This window comes from Lissotriton vulgaris, chromosome 12 (genome assembly GCF_964263255.1).
Source record: "Lissotriton vulgaris chromosome 12, aLisVul1.2, whole genome shotgun sequence".
Classification (NCBI taxonomy): Eukaryota; Metazoa; Chordata; class Amphibia; order Caudata; family Salamandridae; genus Lissotriton; species Lissotriton vulgaris.
This window is the reverse complement of record NC_141700.1, coordinates 627,266,709-627,285,845: the sequence shown is the minus strand read 5'-3', so window position 1 is coordinate 627,285,845 and position 19,137 is coordinate 627,266,709. Positions and strand designations below refer to the sequence as shown.

At 51.5% G+C, this 19,137-nt stretch overlaps 1 protein-coding gene across 2 annotated transcripts in view; it reads left to right on the top strand.

The window, feature by feature from the left end:
- LOC147677880 (B-cadherin-like) overlaps positions 1 to 19,137 on the top strand; it is a 195,939-nt gene that overhangs the window by 165,609 nt on the left and 11,193 nt on the right. For both annotated transcript variants that reach the window (XM_086945775.1, XM_086945776.1), the window contains one exon: positions 4,827 to 4,960. In XM_086945775.1, the coding sequence (XP_086801901.1) occupies positions 4,827 to 4,960 (134 nt within the window). The remainder of the gene's footprint in view (positions 1 to 4,826; positions 4,961 to 19,137) is intronic.

Below are 19,137 nucleotides of genomic sequence, written 5' to 3'. Positions count from 1 at the left end.
CCGCAAACTCAGGCGGAGGACTCGTCGGAAAGCGAGGAGGAGGAGGAGACGGACTTAGAGGAAGGCGAGGTGCAAGACGCCGCCTCGGACCACAGAGACGACGATGCCGATGCTGCGTCATCACACCATTCGTCTGCCCCGGCATCCCCGCGACCGCGCCACTCTGAGGCGGCGGACGTGGGAGGTTTTCACAAACTGGTGGACAGAGCTGCAAAGAGGTTTCACATGGCAGTGGAATCCGCGGAAACGGAATGCTTCCTCCATGATTTCAAGGAACACAGCCAGAAATTGGCCAAGTCTATTCCACTTATAGACTTTCTGTGGGAACAGGGCAAGAAGCTGATGCTCACGCCTGCTTCGGTGCCTGCGGTGGTTCCGCGCCTAGACAAGAAATATAAGGCCCCGAACACCGCACCTGCCTGCCTGACCGGCCACCCCAAACCGGACTCGGTTGTGACGCAGGCGGCCCAAAAACAATCCCGCAACCCTTCCTCGCCGCTGTCCGCGCCCCCTGACAAGGAAGGAAGGAAGCTGGACACCATAGGCAAGCGGTTCTCTACCACGTCCGCCATGACCATCAAGGTAGCGAATTCCATCGCCCTCCTTGGCCGCTACAACCGCCAGCTATGGGAAGACATAGCTCCTTATCTACAAAGTCTGCCAGCCGCGGTCCAGGACGAGGTGAAAGCTCTTCTAGCGGAAGGACAAAACTCCGCGGCAGAACTTATCGACTGCGCCATCGACGCAGCCATGACGGGATTCCGCCAGTTGGCCGGGGCTGCCGTGCTCCGCCGCCAAGGCTGGCTCAAAGCAACGTCCTTTCGGCAGGAGGTCCAATCTAAGGTGCTGGACATGCCGTTCGACGGTCAATTCCTCTTTGGAGAAAAGATAGACGAAGCGCTCCAGGCCATCAAGAAGGACACCGATACGGCGAGAGCTCTGGGCTCCCTACAGTCCCGGAACCAATCCTTTCGGGGGGGCCGCTCCAGAGGTCAGTACTCCTACAGGGGTTCCTACCAAAATCGATCGTCCTATTCCTACAACAACAGGAACCAGCCCCAGCACAAACAACAGTCCCGTCAGTCGTCCTATGGGAGGTCGTCCTTCAGAGGCAAATCCGCCAAGAAGGGCGCTGGCGGCCGCCAGTGACCATTTACTCCAGCCAGTCCCACCACCGTCTCAATCCTTTCGAATTGGAGGAAAACTGTCCCACTTCCTCAAAAATTGGCAAAAAATCACTACGGATCGGTGGGTGCTGCAAATAATTCAATTTGGACATTCCCTCGAACTGGTCAACACCCCTCCCAACACTCCGCCGCTGAAGCGTGCTCACAAACACCTGCACCTCCTTCTCCAGGAAGTATCCGCCATGTTGGTCAAAGGTGCCATCGAAAGAGTCCCAAAGTCCCAGAAGGGGAAGGGTTTTTATTCCCACTTCTTCCTAGTCCAACAGAAAGGGGACAAGTGGAGGCCGATCTTAGACCTTCGGGCGCTCAACGCCTTCCTGCGGAGTCAATCCTTTCGGATGGTCACAATCCAGGAGATCCTGGGAGCACTGGAAAGAGGAGACTCGATGGTCTCCCTGGACTTACAGGATGCCTACTACCATATCCCCATCCTTGTAAGGCACAGGAAGTACCTACGGTTCGAAATAGCAGGCAGACATTACCAGTTCAAGGTTTTGCCTTTCGGCCTCAAATCCGCACCACTTATCTTCACGAAGTGCTTAGCGCCAGTGGCGGCCTTCCTGCGGCAAAGGGGTCACCAGGTCTTCCCCTACCTGGACGACTGGCTAGTGAAGGCGCCTTCCCCGGAAGGCACGACGGCTTCATCCAACGCCTGCAGCGCTCTTTTTCAACAGCTGGGTCTGACGATCAACCTCAAGAAATCCTGCACTACCCCTTCAACGAGGATCACCTTCCTAGGGGCTACCCTAGACACGAAGCGCGCGAAGGCTTTCCCCTCAGAGGACAGGACCAACAAAATACTGTCCCTGGCCGCGGCGGTGGCCAAGAAGCCTCGCATCAAGGTACGGACATTCACCTCCTTGCTAGGGATGATGTCTTCATGCATTCTCCTCATACCACACTGCAAGCCCCCGCATGCGGCCCCTGCAGGAGGCGCTGGCGAGGCAATGGAAACAGAGTTCCGGCTCCTTCGAGGACATTATCACGATCACACCGGCCATCACAAAGGCCCTTCTGTGGTGGAGAAACAGAACTCACCTGACGGCCGGATTGCAGTTCCTCCTGCCACCGGCACCACTGGTCATCACGACAGACGCCTCACTGGAAGGCTGGGGAGCAGTCCTGTTGGACCTTCGCGTCAGCGGAAAATGGGACGCCCAGGAGAAACAACTACACATCAACCTGCTGGAACTGAGAGCGGTGTATCTGGCTCTGCAAGCCTTCCTGCCACGTATCGGCACTTCCCCGGTGCTCGTCAAAACAGACAACACCACGACGATGCACTACCTGAACAAACAGGGGGGAACGCGATCTCTCTCTCTCTCACGAGAATCGCAGAAAATCTGGAACTGGTTGGTGGCGCACGGACTCTCCCTCAAAGCGGAGTACGTTCCCGGGAAGGACAACACTATCGCGGACGCCCTCAGCAGACAGACCTCTCTCTCCCACGAATGGGAGCTGGACGGCGACACGGTAGCCCACGTCTTCTCGCAATGGGGGACTCCGAGGATCGATCTCTTCGCGACGGCAGGGAACGCCAAATGCCAAAGCTACGCAAGCTGGCATCCCCAACGGGGGTCACTGGGAAATGCTTTTTCCATCGGCTGGTTCAGCGTGTTTGCGTACGCTTTTCCTCCGTTCCCGCTGATACCGAGGCTCCTCCGGAAGATGAAGACAGAACCGTGCACCCTGATACTGATTGCTCCGTACTGGCCGAGACAACATTGGTTCTCGGACCTGCTTCGCCTGTCCATCAGGCCCCCGATTCACCTGCAACAACACCCGAACCTCTTAACGATGTCCGGAGGCCAGGTACACCACCCGAACCTCCGTTCGCTCAACTTATCGGCCTGGCTCCTGAGCACCGAGAGTTCGGAGACCTAGAGATCCCGCAGGACTGCAGGGCAGTACTAGCCAAGGCGAGGGCGGGCAGCACGAACAAAACCTACTCGCTGAAGTGGAAAAGGTTCTGCCTGTGGTGTTCGGAACACGACTTACACCCCCTCCGGGTCACCCCGGTGCAGCTGCTACCGTACCTCCTCCACCTGGCTCAATCGGGGCTGGCTCACGCCTCCATTAAGGTTCATCTGGCTGCGATTTCAAGATTCACCAGGACCCCATCTGGACCCTCCCTATGGTCCAGTCGACTGATCAAGCAATTTCTGAAAGGGCTCTACAGATCCTTTCCGAGGCCTCGGAAAGTCCCTCCAACCTGGCAGTTGAACTTGGTGCTCAACCAACTCATGAAACACCCATTCGAGCCCATACACCGGGCCTCACTCAAACACCTTTCCTGGAAAACGGCACTCCTGCTAGCCCTGACGTCAGCCAGACGAGTCAGCGAACTTCAGGCGCTGTCTATTCAGGAACCGTATCTCCAATTCAGGCACGACCGGGTGGTGCTCAGGCCCAACCCTAAATTCATCCCTAAGGTGCCGTCGGACTTTCACCTGAACGAACCAATTGTCCTCAAGTCGTTCTTTGCGAACCCTTCCACAGCAGCGGAAAGAGCGCTGCATTCCTTGGACCTTAAAAGGTGTCTCAAATTCTACTTGGACAGGACCAAAGACGTCAGAGTCTTCTCAACTCTTTGTAGCCTACAGCAACCCACGCATGGGGTTGCCCTTGACGAAACAGAGCATCTCCCGCTGGATTTCTTCAGCGATTGCTTTCTGCCATGATCAGGCCGGACGGCCTTTGACGGACCGAGTGGCTGCCCACTCTACCAGAGCGATGTCAACGTCAGCGGCGCTCTTCGCTGGAGTGACAATCCTGGACATCTGCAGAGCGGCGACCTGGAAGTCCCCGCACACCTTCTCCAGACACTACTGCCTGGACATCGAACTGCAGAAGGACGCTGCAGTGGGACAAGCGGTGCTGCGCCATCTCTTCCAATAAGGTGAGCCTTACCTCGTCCCGCCATCCAGGTATGCACATTCTTCATGGTCTTTGTTTATCTCTGCTGTATGCATGACTGTATAGTACCATGTTTCTCTCACATTGTCTGTGATTTATACAGGCCTGCTGATTGTAGGAATGTGCTTTACCACTATGCATGTGTAACTGCTAACTACTCTGATTCAGGCATGTGAATCTATGAAAGACACCCAAATACTGGATAAGAAATGCGTTACTTACCTGTAACAGCAGTTATCCAGTATTGGTGTCTTTCATAGATTCACATGCACCCCTCCCGCCTCCCCGGTAAGGACTCACGTACCTCTGTCTACAGTGTGACACCCTAGCTGGGTGCGTACGAAAATCTGAGGGACTGAGGCTCCTCCCGGGAAGGTTCTAGAGGGAGGTCGGAGCTGATTGGCTAACGATGAGAGTTCGGTCCTTTTTTACATAAGGACGTGGAAAGGCCCCAAAGGGGAGGCCCTTCGGCCTATATTCTCTATGTATGTCCTTAGGACATTACTTTTTTATGTACCGGAGGCTCCCGTCTCGGCGACGGGGAATGATTCAGGCATGTGAATCTATGAAAGACACCAATACTGGATAACTGCTGTTACAGGTAAGTAACGCATTTCATCTACTCCCTGTAATCGGTCCAACGTTTAGGAGATGCTTCATTGTAATGTCTCTTAAAGGGTGTTTAATAGGAGAATGCTCTAAGCATTGTCTTTCTCCCTGCAGTCCTTCTCCTGCTCCTTTTACTGTTCTTGAGAAAGAAAAAGCACGTGAGGAAGGATCCGCCTTTGTTACCCGAGGACGACACCAGGGACAACATTTTCTATTACGCAGAAGAGGGTGGTGGAGAAGAAGACCAGGTGAGCCACAGACTACGGCAGAGCGCATGATGCTGGCACTTGAAAATGGCTGCTTATTGGCTGGTCAGTGGTTGGAGCTGCTTGATAAGTCATGTCCTTGGCATCTTTAACATGGGAATATTTATTTTTTAAACCACTTTAATCCTCGATTTTAGTTTTCATTGTATGATTCATTTGGCTTCCAGTTTGCTTTGCCATATCTTGGTTCACTTGTGCCTGAGCCATGCAAGAAAGGATGTTCATGATGGGTAAATCTGCATGCAAACTGTCATTCATCCAGCTCCGCCTAGTGGACCAGAGTTGCCTATTCTTCCAGTAAATTCCTACAAACTGAGTGACTGCAGAGTTTTTGAGGTAGCTGCCTCACTGGCTGGGACCTGTGTGCCCTGAATGTTCCTTGAAACTAATATTGGTTCTTGGCTTGAGGCTCAATCAAGTAGGTGAAATTTCAAGAATACTGTGGCCGTAGAGCAGTGGCGGCTGGTGACATTTGAAAGTGGTGGGGCGTAAATACTGCACTGTGGGGTCGGGGGTTCTCCCACGAGAACATTTTGAAAAAAGTGGGCAAATGATGCATTCTCAAGAACATTTGAGAAAGAGGTGGCTTGGCGAATACATCTCTGGGAGTAGCCAGACAAGTCTCTTTGCACTTGCAGATGCATCTCTCTTCCTGCATTATAGGCACAGTTACTCACCCTTCCCTGACACATCACTAAGCCAGCATTCACCCATCCACATCACTCACTCTGGACTCACACAGGCACACTGCTCAACCTGCACTCACACAGACATCACTCACCTTGGACTCACACAGGCACACTGCGCTTACACAGACATCACTAACCCTGCACTGTCACAGACATCACTCCCCCAGGACTCACACAGGCACACTGCTCACCCTGCACTCACACAGACATCACACACCCTGGACTCACACAGACATCACATACCCTGGACTCACACAGGCACACTGCTCAACCTGCACTCACACAGACCATCACTCACCCCAGCACTGTCACAGACATCACTCACCCAGGACTCACACAGACATCACTAATTTTAAAATGTGGGAACTCATTTTAGAGATGTTTATAAATAGTCACAAATTAGCATTTCCGTTTTCCCTTATGGACTTTGTACAATTTCTGTGGAAAAATATGCCCTGTGGCGGAGACGCAAAACACTGGAATGTCGAATTTGCTGCTTGTACTGTCAAACCACCTGCTAGTCGAGTGGTGTTTCATTAAACTCATGTGTAAGTAAGAATACATTAGTATGCTTAAGTTGAGATTAGGCTGCATTTCAATAAACTGATGCGATAATGCGGTGTCCCACAAAGCAAGTAAAAGATTCGTAATTGAACAGTTATGCTGCGACATGGATGGATGGTGACACTTCACAAAATTATAAAAAACCAAAGCTTAATCTATAAAACTTCGACACAGGCACAGCAGTTCTATAATTATTAAAACATACAATAATCATGTTGTACTTCGGTCTAGGGTGAAGGGCTGCTGTTGTAAATCTCCCACTAAAGAGAATCGGGGGGAGGGGGACAAAACGAATGAAAGAGTAATTTCCCCCCATTTCATATAGGATGCTACTACCTCTTCTCTCTAAATAATCATTGCGTGCTCACGCACCTTGAACACGTCCTTGCCCCACTCCAGTCACAACAGTCATTTATCTATATAGACAGATGTTCCTAAGTGAAAGTAAGGGTGAGGGAGGGATGTAATTAGTAAATGCTCACTCAGTGTCCGGCTTTGATGTCCCCAGTTTCTTCAGCCCGTCCAAAGGCAGCAGATCGGCTGAGTCATTGTCATTGTGCATGAACTAACTGCTGCACCAACTTCTTTATCCTCCTCTGTTGCTACTTGCTGCTCCCTGATCTCGGCCTCCTTCCTCCCCGAGTCCGACAGCATGCCTGTCTGCAGGAGTAGAACATCTCGGTGGCGGACCCCAGGGTGGCATCGGGCATACACTTACAGCGCTGATCTGGCAGGGCCCTTGGTGCGACCTGAAGTGTTGAACTCCCGCATCTACACTTCCGACAGCCGGCCATAATCAAATGAGTCATCAGTCAGGCCGCAGCGACATAACCAGTGCACCGGCAGCTCCTAGAGGCCGCAGCGACATAACCAGTGCACGGGCAGCTCCTAGAGGCCGCAGCGACATAACCAGTGCACGGGCAGCTCCTAGAGGCACGCACGATCAAAAAAAAAACGTGACCAATCTCTGGATTCTGCGCTGTGTTTAGATGATGTCAAGGTGGGAGACAGAACAACGGCCTGTTTTAGGAAGTTGGAGTCATTATTAGGGGAGGTCAGAGACTACAAATGTAAGGGCTTTCCTTAATAACAGCCTGAAAGTTTACAACTGCGTGCTCGGGTGTCTGCACTCACTGACGTTTCCTTCCAAAACATACTCATTGTAGAACCGACCCCTTGTGGATGTAAAAGTTGGAATCAATCAGGCCATCCTAATTATAAGTATTTTTCTGGCCGGCGAAGCCCCTTGCAGCTTTAATACACATGGTCCTTTCCTGGAAATGTCCTCGCCGGGGCCACTCACCTTCTGTTTGATGGTCTTGCAGCAGGGCAGCTTTCAAACTGCTCACTGACACTCTCGCAGGCGCAGCTCTTCCGGGCCTCGCTGACGCTGTGGCCGGGCCCGGGACACCCAGCGCTGGAGTCTGATGCTGGTTTCTGTGCAGCGCTCCTCGTACCAGTGGTGGCCGGGCCTAGTTTATATTCTTTTAGCAAGCGCGGCGGTATCTCAGCCAATCCTGGCGCAGCATAACATCGCCACTGCGCCAGGATTGGTTAACGAGCAGGGCTAAAACTGCCCGTAGTGAGACCCAGGTCCCCCGGTTCTCTACCTGTGTCCGTGCTGGAGGAGGAGGAGGGAAGGGGCTACTGCATGTGTGCGCATGCGTGGGCAAGTCTAAAAAATGACGTGTCCTAAATGCGCACACACTGCAGCTGCCCTCCCTACCACGCTGATATCTGCTGCCTGCCTGCAACTCACTAGTAACTGCCGCAGGCCCGCCCCCACACCCTTCCGCGATCGTGATGAGGTCACTAGTTAGTGACTTACTCCGACCGGTTCCGAACTTCCGACCTCAAAATAAATAATTGATTATGACTGTCGGCGCTGCGCTTGTAAGTTATATTTTTTGGTATGCGCTCACAGTGTCAGTGACGTGACGGTCGTCCATGGCTAGTGGGGCAACGCCCCAACGCCCCCAATGGACGAACCGCCACTGCCGTAGAGTCTGGTTGCATAAGAAGGTTGGAGGGCAGTCTTCACTTCTTGGCTGTCCTTATGCGAAGGAGCAATACTGTGTGCCTTCCTCAATGCTTCTTTTGCGAAGTCTCCCTTCCAGGTACTGAGGCTTTTGTAAGACCGATTTCTTGGCATGCATTTGTGTTGCTGAGTGTGGGTGGGTTGGCAATTGCAGCCTGTACTGGTGACTGATATGTATTGTGTGTATATATGGAGGCCTGGGCCCTGGTAAAATTATATTGGAATAAATAGTGGTGATATTAAAGCATCCTGTGACTTATTTATTTGTATTTATTTATTTTGAAAGTTTTATATAGCGCGAACAAGATCTTTACAGATAACAGAGCGCTTTACATAGGCAAGGGGTAGGGTGGGTACACGAGGGAGCATAGTTAGGAGGGTAGGCCGTCAATGCAAGTCGTACAAATAGGAGGGAGCATGAGCAATCGGGTAGGGTCGATAATACAAGTAAAACACATGTGAAAGGGATCAAACAAGTAGTACCGATCAACGCACAGTCTTAAAAGATCAAAAGTAGTAGTTCAAGTGTGTTTAGCCATGAGGATAGCTTTAACTTTCTTAAAAAGAAAAGTGGAGGGGATGAGCCTGGTTTCAGGAGGGAGTGAGTTCCAGATCCTAGGCGCCATTCCTGAGAATGAGCGTTTGTAAGTTCTTACTTCCGGAATCTTCGAGGCTTCAGCAGAAGATGGTTTGTACTTCTGGTGGTTCTGGAGCCGCCGGAAATTGTCAGCTTCTGAGTGAGGTAGCAGGGTGAGTTCAGGTGTATAGCCTTGTGCGTCATGCAGGCAATTTTCAGATGTATTCTGGCTTCAAAAGGCAGCCAGTTCAGGGATTTAAAGTCGGGGGAGATATGCAAGTGTTTTTTTAGATCCAGTGATGAGTCTCGCTGCCGCGTTTAGTGAAGCTCTTAGGGATGCAGTTTTGGTTAGGAGGAGACCGCAGAGGGCAATGCTGCTGTAGTCTATGCGAGGGATGATTAGTGCTTGTACTGCAGTTTGGAAGTCTTCGGCTGGGAGGAAGGGTTTAAGTTTCCTCAAGGTATTTATTTGGAAGTTTGCTCCCTTAGTTGCCTTGCTGATATGCTGCTGCATGTTGAGATTGGCGTCAAGTGTTATGCCTAAAGATTTTGCTGAATCCACTATGATCGGTTGGACATTGAGTGCAGTTAGGTGTTTAAGCCAGGTTTGAGTGGTAGAGATTTTCGCGGGAGGTGAGATCAGAAGGAACTCAGTTTTCATAGCATTGAGTTTGAGGTGGTTATCGGCCAGCCAGGATTGGGTGCTTCTGATCGTTGAGTTCAGACGCATAATGTCTTTGGGGAATTGTAGTTTGAGATATAGTGGAGTCATCAGCGTACATGTGAAAGTGTACATTGGATGCTTGTAGCACTGCGGTGAGAGGTTCCATAACTAGGTTGAACAAAGTAGGGGATAGGCAGGATCCTTGAGGGACACCTAACGATACAGGTACTGGAGATGACATCAGGTTGTTGCTCTTGAATTTCTGAGACCTGTTGTGTAGAAAGGAGGTGAACCACTGAAGAACAGTCCCAGAGAGACCCATTCTTGTGTTTAAGAGTTCGAGTAAGTTCTCATGTTTCAGTGTCGAATGCTGAAGAGAGATCAAGAAGGATGAGGAGGCAGGTATCAGTTTGATCTAAAATTTGGAGGGCGTAGTCAATTATGTGAGTCATAGCTGTTTCGGTACTGTGCCCTGCTCTGAAGCCTGATTGATGGTTGAGGAGATCAAACTGTTCTATGTGCTTTGTCAATTGTAGTTGAACGCATTTTTCCAGCAGTTTGGCGAGAGTGTGCATGTTGGTAATAGGACGGTAGTTGTTTAGATCAGTGGGGTCGGCTGTTGGTTTCTTTAGTAAAGGTGTAACTTGTCCAACTTTGAGGGAGTCAGGGATGGTTCCTTGTTGAAGTGAGCTATTGATAATTTTAGTCCAGAGTGGGAGGATCAAAGGGGTGAAGTCTTTTACAGCGTTAGCAGGAAGAGGGTCATTGAGGTGATTGGATGGTTTCAGGGTGCTGAGTAGTCAATTTCTTCTTCAGAGTAAGTACCAAAGGATGACCATGTCGCATTGTTTTTTGGTTCATTGGGTGTTATGCAGTGGGGTTTGGAGTAGAGGCTTGCGCCAATGAGGAGATCGCTTCTTATGTTAGTTTTTTGGCTAAAGAAAGCAGAGCAGTCTTCACAGGAAGGTGCATTGCCCATAGTGTCGCCTGCTTGGGGTTGTTCCTTGGATTGTGATCGGATTAGCTCGAACAGTTTTCTTGGACGTTTTTTTGCTTGGTCGAGCTGGAGTCTGAAGAAATCTGACTTTGAGCGTTTTATTTTCCTGAAGTATGCGTTTCTCTTCAGAGTTTTTAGGTGCATTGCCGAGGGTACAGATCTCCAGGTGCGCTCTGCCATTCGCATGGCCCGTCTGTCTTCATTGAGGCTCCCGTCGTACCACGGGTTGGAGATCTTGGTGGAGACTCTTTTCAGTTGCAACGGTGCAGCCTCATTGATTATTGAGGTCATAGCGTTGACATAGTGGTCGGTTAAGCACTTAACATCAGTAACGCCGGTAGGGGAAAGAAGGAGATTGCAGCTGTTAGGGGGTAGAGAGTTTGGATTGAGTTTCTTAAAGTCTCTTTTCCAAACTTTGGGCTTGGAGGATTGGGCCGGGATACGTTTAACTTTTTCATTGATGAAGAATGTGACAATGTGGTGATCTGACCAGTCACAGGGTTGGATTGAATCAAGTTGAGTAGTGCCTTCTTTGGAGATGATAAGGTCGAGGATAGAGCCTTTGTCATGGGTTGGGCTGTTGCAAATTTGGGTGAGGTCAGAAGCGTTGAGGTAATTTTTTAGGCTATTGACCACTGCGTCACTACAGTCATTCCAGTGAAGATTGTAATCGCTATGGTAAATTTGTGTGTTTTCCCGTCCTGAGTTGATTGAGATTGTCCATGAGTTGTTGGGAGAAGGTGAGGTTGTCCCCAGGTGGGTGGTAGATGATGTGTAGTAAACATACAGGTTTGTTTTCACTTATGACATCCAGGCAGATGTATTCACAGGAGGTAAGGGAAGGGGCTGTGACTTTATTAATTGAAAGGGGGGGGGGGGGGGGACTAGGATATCCATGATAGGAGTAGAAGATTCAGTTAACCATGTTTTGAGGAGTGTCTTTGGGCCGATCTACAGTTGAGAAGTGTGCATTTGAGTCTGGGGGTGCAGAGGGAGGAGGAGGGATCTAGAGTGAGGGACTTTTGTGAGGTTGTTGGGGACGGAGCTTCTGTTATGCGTGGGGTGTCTGAGAGGGTTGGAGAGAATCGTAGGAATGGACCGGCGTTTGGTGGCAAAGATGGAGGTGGATGATGAGCCGGGGTTTTGCCGAGTCGGGGCATATGTGCGGAGTAGGGTGTGTATGTCGAGGTCCGAAAGAGTCTTGATAGTGCGTCGAGGGCGGTTGGAGGTATTGCGATAGGGGATAGAGGTCCAATGTAGGGGGTGAGTAGGATGTGAGGGGGATATGTTAGGTTGAGAAGTGGAGGTGGGAGGGGGGTGTCTGGGGTGTGTGAGGAGTAACTCTTTGAGGGTGCGGAGTTCTTCTCTCACTTGGAGGAGGGTGGACATGATCGTGTCCAGCGTGGGGGTTGGGGTAAGGCGTTGGGGGTGGGCATTGATGGAGAGCAAGTGACTAGGTTACTGGAGTAGGGGGGGAGAGGGGTGGGGGTGTTAGAGTGGTTGGAGTTGGAGGTGTTAGTGAGTGTTGATCGGGCAGGTAGGGATGTTGGGGGGGGGGGGGGAGTGATAGGATTAACAATGGTGTTGTTATTGGACAGGGAATCAATGATAGGGGGGGTGATGCAATTGTGGGACGTATGGAGGCTGGGCGTTGCGAGGGTGACAGTGTGGTAAAAGGGAGTGAGAGTGGGGGTGAGCGGTTGAGGGAGGAGAGAGGGCCGGGAGTGGCGGGAGTGCAAAGAGTGGGGGGGGGGGGGGTTGAGGGAAAAGTGAGGGCTAGGAGTGGCGGGAGTGCAGAGTGGGGTTGGGTGGGTTGGGAGAGTCGTGTTGTGTTGGGTGCAGTCAGGTGAGGTTGGTGGTTCTGAAGCTAGTCGGAAGTGTGGGGTTCTGGTTATGTGGGAGTGGGGTGGAGGGGGTGGGGGTGGGGGTGTTGGTGACGGGGGGAAATCCGCGTCTGGGATTGAGGAGTGTGAAGTGTATGTAGCTGGGGGGTGATAGAGTAGAGTACTGGGGGGAGGGAGGAGGTGCGTGTTACAGGTAGGAAGTGCTGTGACGTTGAGGATGTTGGGATTGGAGGCCGAATGGTGTGGGATCTGAGCGTTGGAGATGTATTCTTTGAATGTGGGGAACAGGTTGTCAAATAGGTCAAGGTTTCTGTCTGTCTGGATTGAATTAAGATGGTACCGTTATTGTAGATAGTGATGGATGCTCTAGCTGGGTAGAGTTGGGATGGTGTGGTGGAAACTTATGCCATGGGCGGTTTACCTGGTGGTCGATATAGTGAGTAGGGCGAGGAATGCTTTTCTCCATTGTGCTCTGCGTATAGTGTAAAGAATATCGGTGCTCTTAGCTCCATTGATGAGGGAGTAGTAGGTGTCTAAAAAGGGGGTTTCAGGGTGGGACTTTAAGAAGTTGTGTTTAAAACGTTTTGCGTTTTTTTGGGAGAGCTCTGGGGGTAATTTTATGTGTGTTTGCCCGTGAGTTCCATGTTGGATGAAGGGGAAGAGGTAGGTGGCTGTGAGGGTAGGTGTAAGAACAGAGCTATGGTGTGCGCGGGGGAGTGGTGGGAGAAGAAGTAAAGAAGTGTGTTCGAGGCATGTGGGCTGCTAAATTCATATCTTTGCATTAGATCGCCACCTAGTGTTGGGTCCGGATGATCGCACATTGTTGTCCTGGAAGAGTCTTCGAAGTATCCTGAGATGGGTGGCTCCTCCCCTGGACTACAGTGCGCATGGGCATCGGCTCCATCCCCAGATTGTTTTTTTCCGCCATTGGGTTCGGATGCGGTCTCGACGTCTCTCCGTCGGAACCGAATAGACATCATTTTTTCACGGCCAAAAGGCTGGGTTCTTAACGTCGGTATTGTTTGCGTACGGTCTCGAGTTTCTTCCGTCTCCCGGAGACGGAATCACCGGAGTTTCTTACAACTCTTCGGGCATCGAGGCCTTCTCATCGCGACTCGACACTAAGTTCCCAACATGGAGCGGAGTCCGTTTAAACTCTGCCCGCTCTGTGGGTCCAAATACCCACATATAGACGTACACCCGGTATGTAATAAGTGCCTTTCGCCAGACCATGACGAAGGAAGTTGCCGGGCCTGTGCGAAGTTCAGGTCGAAGAAGACTCTCACGATTCGGCGCGCGGTGCGCCTTGTGGCCAAGCAAACGGCCCCGGATCCAGATAACATCTTCGACGAACAAGAAGAAGAGGACCAGAGCCATCATCTTCAAATCTCCCCGCCTGAGACGGAGGTCGAGGCCGATCCGGAATATGACGACGACGGAGTCGTGGGTCAGGGCCTTGAATACGTCGACGAGGTAGGGGACGACGCCATGGTTTATGGGGCCGAGGAAGATAGCTCAGAGGACGAGCTATGCCCCGAAGTTGAAGAACATCACGAGGGGGTCGCGGGATCGCCTGTCGGCCTTACCCAAGACCCTGTAGCGCAAGCCACGGCCCCGCCTGTCGGCCCGGCCACGGACATACTTGCTGCGCCTAGGGTTTCGAAACCGAAACTGAAAGCAACGGTCTCGACTACACCTAAAATGGCCGACCCGAAACCGAAACCGAAAGTGAAGGACTCGAACGTCCCTAAGATGGCGGTCGCTACGGCGAAAACAAGTAAGACGACGGCCTCATCGACTCCGTCGACCTCCGGTCCACAGAAGTCGAAGAAACACGGCGATTCCACAGGGTCGAAATCGGCGCCAGAGGAGAGATCCTCTAAGAAAAGTGGCACGCACAAGACAAGCTCGCCGGTGCCGGCGAAGCCTGCTAAAGCAACCGTCACAGCACCGGCTCCAGCGGGGACATCTGCGCTTCGCTCCAAGGACTCGGGGTCGGCGCCGTCCATCCCTCATAAAGACCTCCGGAACGTCGCATCCGAGGGCAAGGTCACCACGTCGGTGCCAAAGTCATCGGTCACCGACGCATCTCTCGTGGCCGCTTCGCTACAAAGAATTAAGGACAAGGTTCTTTCCTCGTCGACGCCAACGCCATCGACGCAGAAGGCGGCAGATGTCCCGGACAAGCCGGCAAGCAAGCTCCTCTTCCTTCTGCCTCCTAAGGTGGTGCCAAAGGCTTTTTCCTCTAAATCGACGCCAAAGAAGTCGGATTCTTCTACGGTGGGAACGTCTTCAGGTCAAGGGATCGACCCCGAAGAGGATTCGGAGTGTTTTATAGATGCGGACACGGGGAAGTTGACGCTTTACAAAAGAAAGATCACTTCGCAGCCGGTGGAATCCTACGTCATTCCTCTGAAGAAGAAGAAGTTTCCACAGGACGCCCCTGTCCTCATGGAACCTATTCTACCTCCTCAGGGAAGGAGCCCAACACCGTCTCCAGACCACTCTGACGGTGGGGACTATGGGGAAGATGAACAATACACGTTCCCAGTAAATGAACCTGATTCACAGCCAGATTCTTACTATGGCATTGGGGACCAGGGCAACCAAGATGTGGGGCAAGAGCCACAGTCCTTCGGTACACGTGCATCCCCTACGGAGGATTCTGCAGGTTTTCATGCACTAATGGAGAGGGCAGCTGCCAATCATGATGTGGACATGCATGCTGACCCAGTTGAGGAAGACTTTCTATTCGACACTTTTGCAGTGTCGGAAAGAAATGTAAAGACACTGCCTATGCTCAAAGGGGTCCTCAAGCACGCTGCGGACATCTTTAAAGAGCCTACCAGGGCGAGGGTGGTCAACCAACGTATTGAAAAAAAGTACAGACCAGCGCCTGCAGACCCTGCATACATTCGTGGACAGTTGCCGCTTGACTCCTTGGTGGTAGCAAACGCACGCAAGAGGGCCAACTCCCAAACAACGGGTGAAGCTCCTCCCCCGGATAAGGAGTCCAAGGTGCTAGAGGCAGGAGGCAAAAGAGTGGCTGCACAGGCTGCCACCTTCTGGCGTATTGCTAATACACAGGCACTACTGGCACGTTATGATCGTTCACATTACGACACACTAGAGCAGATTGTAGAACACCTGCCTCAGCAGTTTCAAGAGGGCACCAAAATGCTTATACAAGAGGGACAACTGATCTCCAACGCGGCCATTAAGTGCGCACTTGATGTCGCGGACACAGCTGCTAGGGCAGTTAACACCAGTGTCATGCTCAGAAGACAGGCTTGGCTCCGCATATCGGGGTTCAAACCTGACATTCAAACAACCATACTTAATCAACCAGTCAATCCGGATAGACTGTTTGGTCCAGATGTTGACACCACCCTGGAAAAGATTAAAAAGGACAACTGAAACTGCTAAATCGATGGGGGCCCTACAATCTCAGCAGTTTCGGGGCAATACTTTTCGTCGCTCAGGTGCCCGTGGAGTCACCAGAGGACAGATGGGTCAACAGTCGCAGTTCCCTAGAGGTGGAGCACAGTCCTCGTACCCCAAACAAAACAAGAGGGGCTACAGGGGAAACAGCAACAAAGGACGTGGCAAAGGAGGCAACAACTCACGCTCCTCTGCCCCAAGCAACCAGTGACTCTCTGTCACTGCCCCCCGACCATTTAACACCTGTCGGGGGGAGAATACAGCAGTTCCTGCCCGTCTGGACCAACATCACCACAGACAGGTGGGTGCGACAGCTTATCCAGTACGGTTATTGTCTAGAGTTAAAGTCCACTCCACCCAACATTCCACCAAGGCAAAGACCTATGTCCGCAGAGCACTTGCACTTATTGCAGCAAGAAGTGTTGGTAATGCTGCAAAAAGGGGCAATCGAGCTCGTGCCGGTGGGGGAAGAAGGCACAGGGGTTTATTCCCTGTACTTCCTCATTCCAAAGAAGGATGGATCTCTGCGGCCAATTCTGGATCTCCGTCCCCTCAATCTGTACATACTGTCAGAGCATTTCCACATGCTTACACTGCAACAGATTCTTCCTATGTTAAACAAAGGAGACTTCTTAGCAACCTTAGATCTCAAGGATGCTTATTTCCACATTCCGTTACATCCGTCCCACAGGAAGTACCTCAGGTTCACTATCCAGGGCACGCATTATCAGTTCAAAGTCCTACCCTTCGGAGTCACAACTGCCCCGAGGGTCTTTACCAAGTGTCTGGCGACTGTAGCAGCGCACCTCAGGAGGCAGAACATCCATGTCTACCCCTACCTCGACGACTGGCTCGTTCAAGCCAGATCGGAACAGCAGTGCGCCGCGGACATGTCGACTACCATTCACCTCCTTCACGACCTGGGTTTCTCGTTGAATTACCCGAAGTCACACCTTCAGCCGGCTCACGTCCGGCAGTTTCTGGGAGCGACAATCAATACCCTGACGGCCTCGGCACAACCGAACCAGGTCAGGATAGACGGCATACAGACTTTAATCCAGAAGTTCAGACCGGGACACTCACTTCCAGCAAGAGTGTTCATGCAGTTGATAGGCATGATGGCCTCCTGCATCTTCATAGTCCCTCACGCACGGTTGCATATGCGCCCGCTCCAGGAGTGCTTAGCAAATCAGTGGACACAGGCTCAGGGACAATTAACAGACCTAGTGTTGGTTACCAGTCGGGCATACAACTCTCTGCATTGGTGGACTCCACACAACCTTTGCAAGGGCCGACTGTTCCAGGAGCCAGTGCCACAGGTTATCCTGACAACGGACGCATCTCTCCAGGGATGGGGAGCACACCTGCTAACTTACACAGTGCAGGGACTATGGACGACGCAGCAACAGAAGATGCACATCAACTATCTGGAACTGATGGCGATCTTCATGGCGCTCAAGTCCTTCATTGTACATCTGTGCAACAAGGTGGTGTTAGTCCGGACGGACAACATGACCGCGATGTACTACATCCAAAAACAGGGGGGCACCCACTCACCACAGCTGTCTCACCTGGCTCAGAGCATGTGGAAGTGGGCCATTCAGAGGAACATCTTCCTCATGGCAGAACACCTCCCGGGGAAGGACAATCAGATGGCGGATCTGCTCAGCAGATACAGTCATCAAATGCACGAGTGGGAGATACATCCATCGGTACTCCAGCCGTACTTCCAAAGGTGGGGGCGTCCAGACATAGACCTGTTCGCCACAAGGGAGAACGCAAAATGCCAAAGCTTCGCCGCCAGGTTCCCACACCCCCAATCGCAGGGCAATGCGATATGGATGAACTGGTCAGGCAAATTTGCTTACGCTTTTCCCCCGACACCCCTGATACCACTGGTGGCGAGGAAACTACGGCAACACTCCATGACACTCATCCTAGTTGCTCCAACGTGGGCGCGCCAGGCATGGTACACCACGTTCCTCGAGCTCTCAGTGGTCCCGCATCAAAGACTGCGCCTCACGCCCAGACTTCTGACGCAGAACCATGGAGAAATTCAGCATCCAGATCCGCAACAGCTCAACCTAGCGATCTGGCTCCTGAAGTCTTAGAGTTTGGATACCTGAACCTACCTCCTGAATGCATGAACATCATCAAGGAGGCGAGGAAGCCGTCAACCAGAGCATGCTATGCCGCAAAATGGAAGCGTTTTGTCATTTACTGTGCAAACAATGACATAAACCCGCTAGATGCATCTATCCCTAACATCATTTGCTATCTGTTACACCTTTACAAGTCCAAACTAGCGTACACTTCTATTCGGATACATCTATCCGCCATCGCAGCTTACCTTCAAAATAGGCAGCATCTCTCAGTCTTCAGGGTGCCAGCCATTAAAGCGTTTCTTGAAGGACTGAAACGAGTCATTCCCCCAAGAACACCGCCAGCTCCCGTGTGGAACCTCAATGTGGTCCTCACCAGGCTGATGGGACCACCGTTTGAGCCAATGCACTCGTGCGAACTGCAATTCCTAACGTGGAAAGTTGCTTTCCTAATTGCCATTACGTCACTAAGACGCGTAAGTGAGTTGCAAGCACTCACGATACAGGAGCCTTTCATCCAGATTCATCCAAATAGGGTGGTACTACGTACTAACCCCAAATTCCTTCCAAAGGTGGTGTCACATTTTCATCTCAACCAAACTATCGATTTGCCTGCATTCTTCCAAAACCCACAAACAGTGGCGGAAAGGATGCTCCATACCTTGGACGTACGGAGGGCACTGATGTACTACATAGACAGGACACAACACTTTAGGAAGACAAAACAACTCTTTGTTGCCTTCTCACCACAACACAAAGGCAACCCAATTTCCAAAGCAGGAATAGCCAGATGGATTGTTAAGTGCATCCAAATCTGTTATCATAAAGCCAAGCGCACTTTAACAATACCCCCAAAGGCACACTCCACACGCAAGTTGGGGGCATCCATGGCTTTCCTGGGAAACATTCCTCTAGAGGATATTTGCAGAGCAGCCACGTGGGTTACACCACATACCTTTACAAAACACTACTGTGTTGATGTACATTCCAAACAGCAAGCGGCTGTAGGGCAGGCTGTTCTCAAGACACTTTTTCAGGTTTCTGCAGCTGGCACGGGCAACCGCCGCTGATGGAGGGACTGCTATGTATTCTATGCAAAGATATGAATTTAGCAGCCCACATGCCTCGAACTGAATATGCTACTTACCAGTATGCATCTGTTCTTGGCATGTAGGGCTGCTAACATTCATATCGCCCACCCTCCTCCCCGGTGCCTGTCGCAGCTGCAGATATACTATTGTAT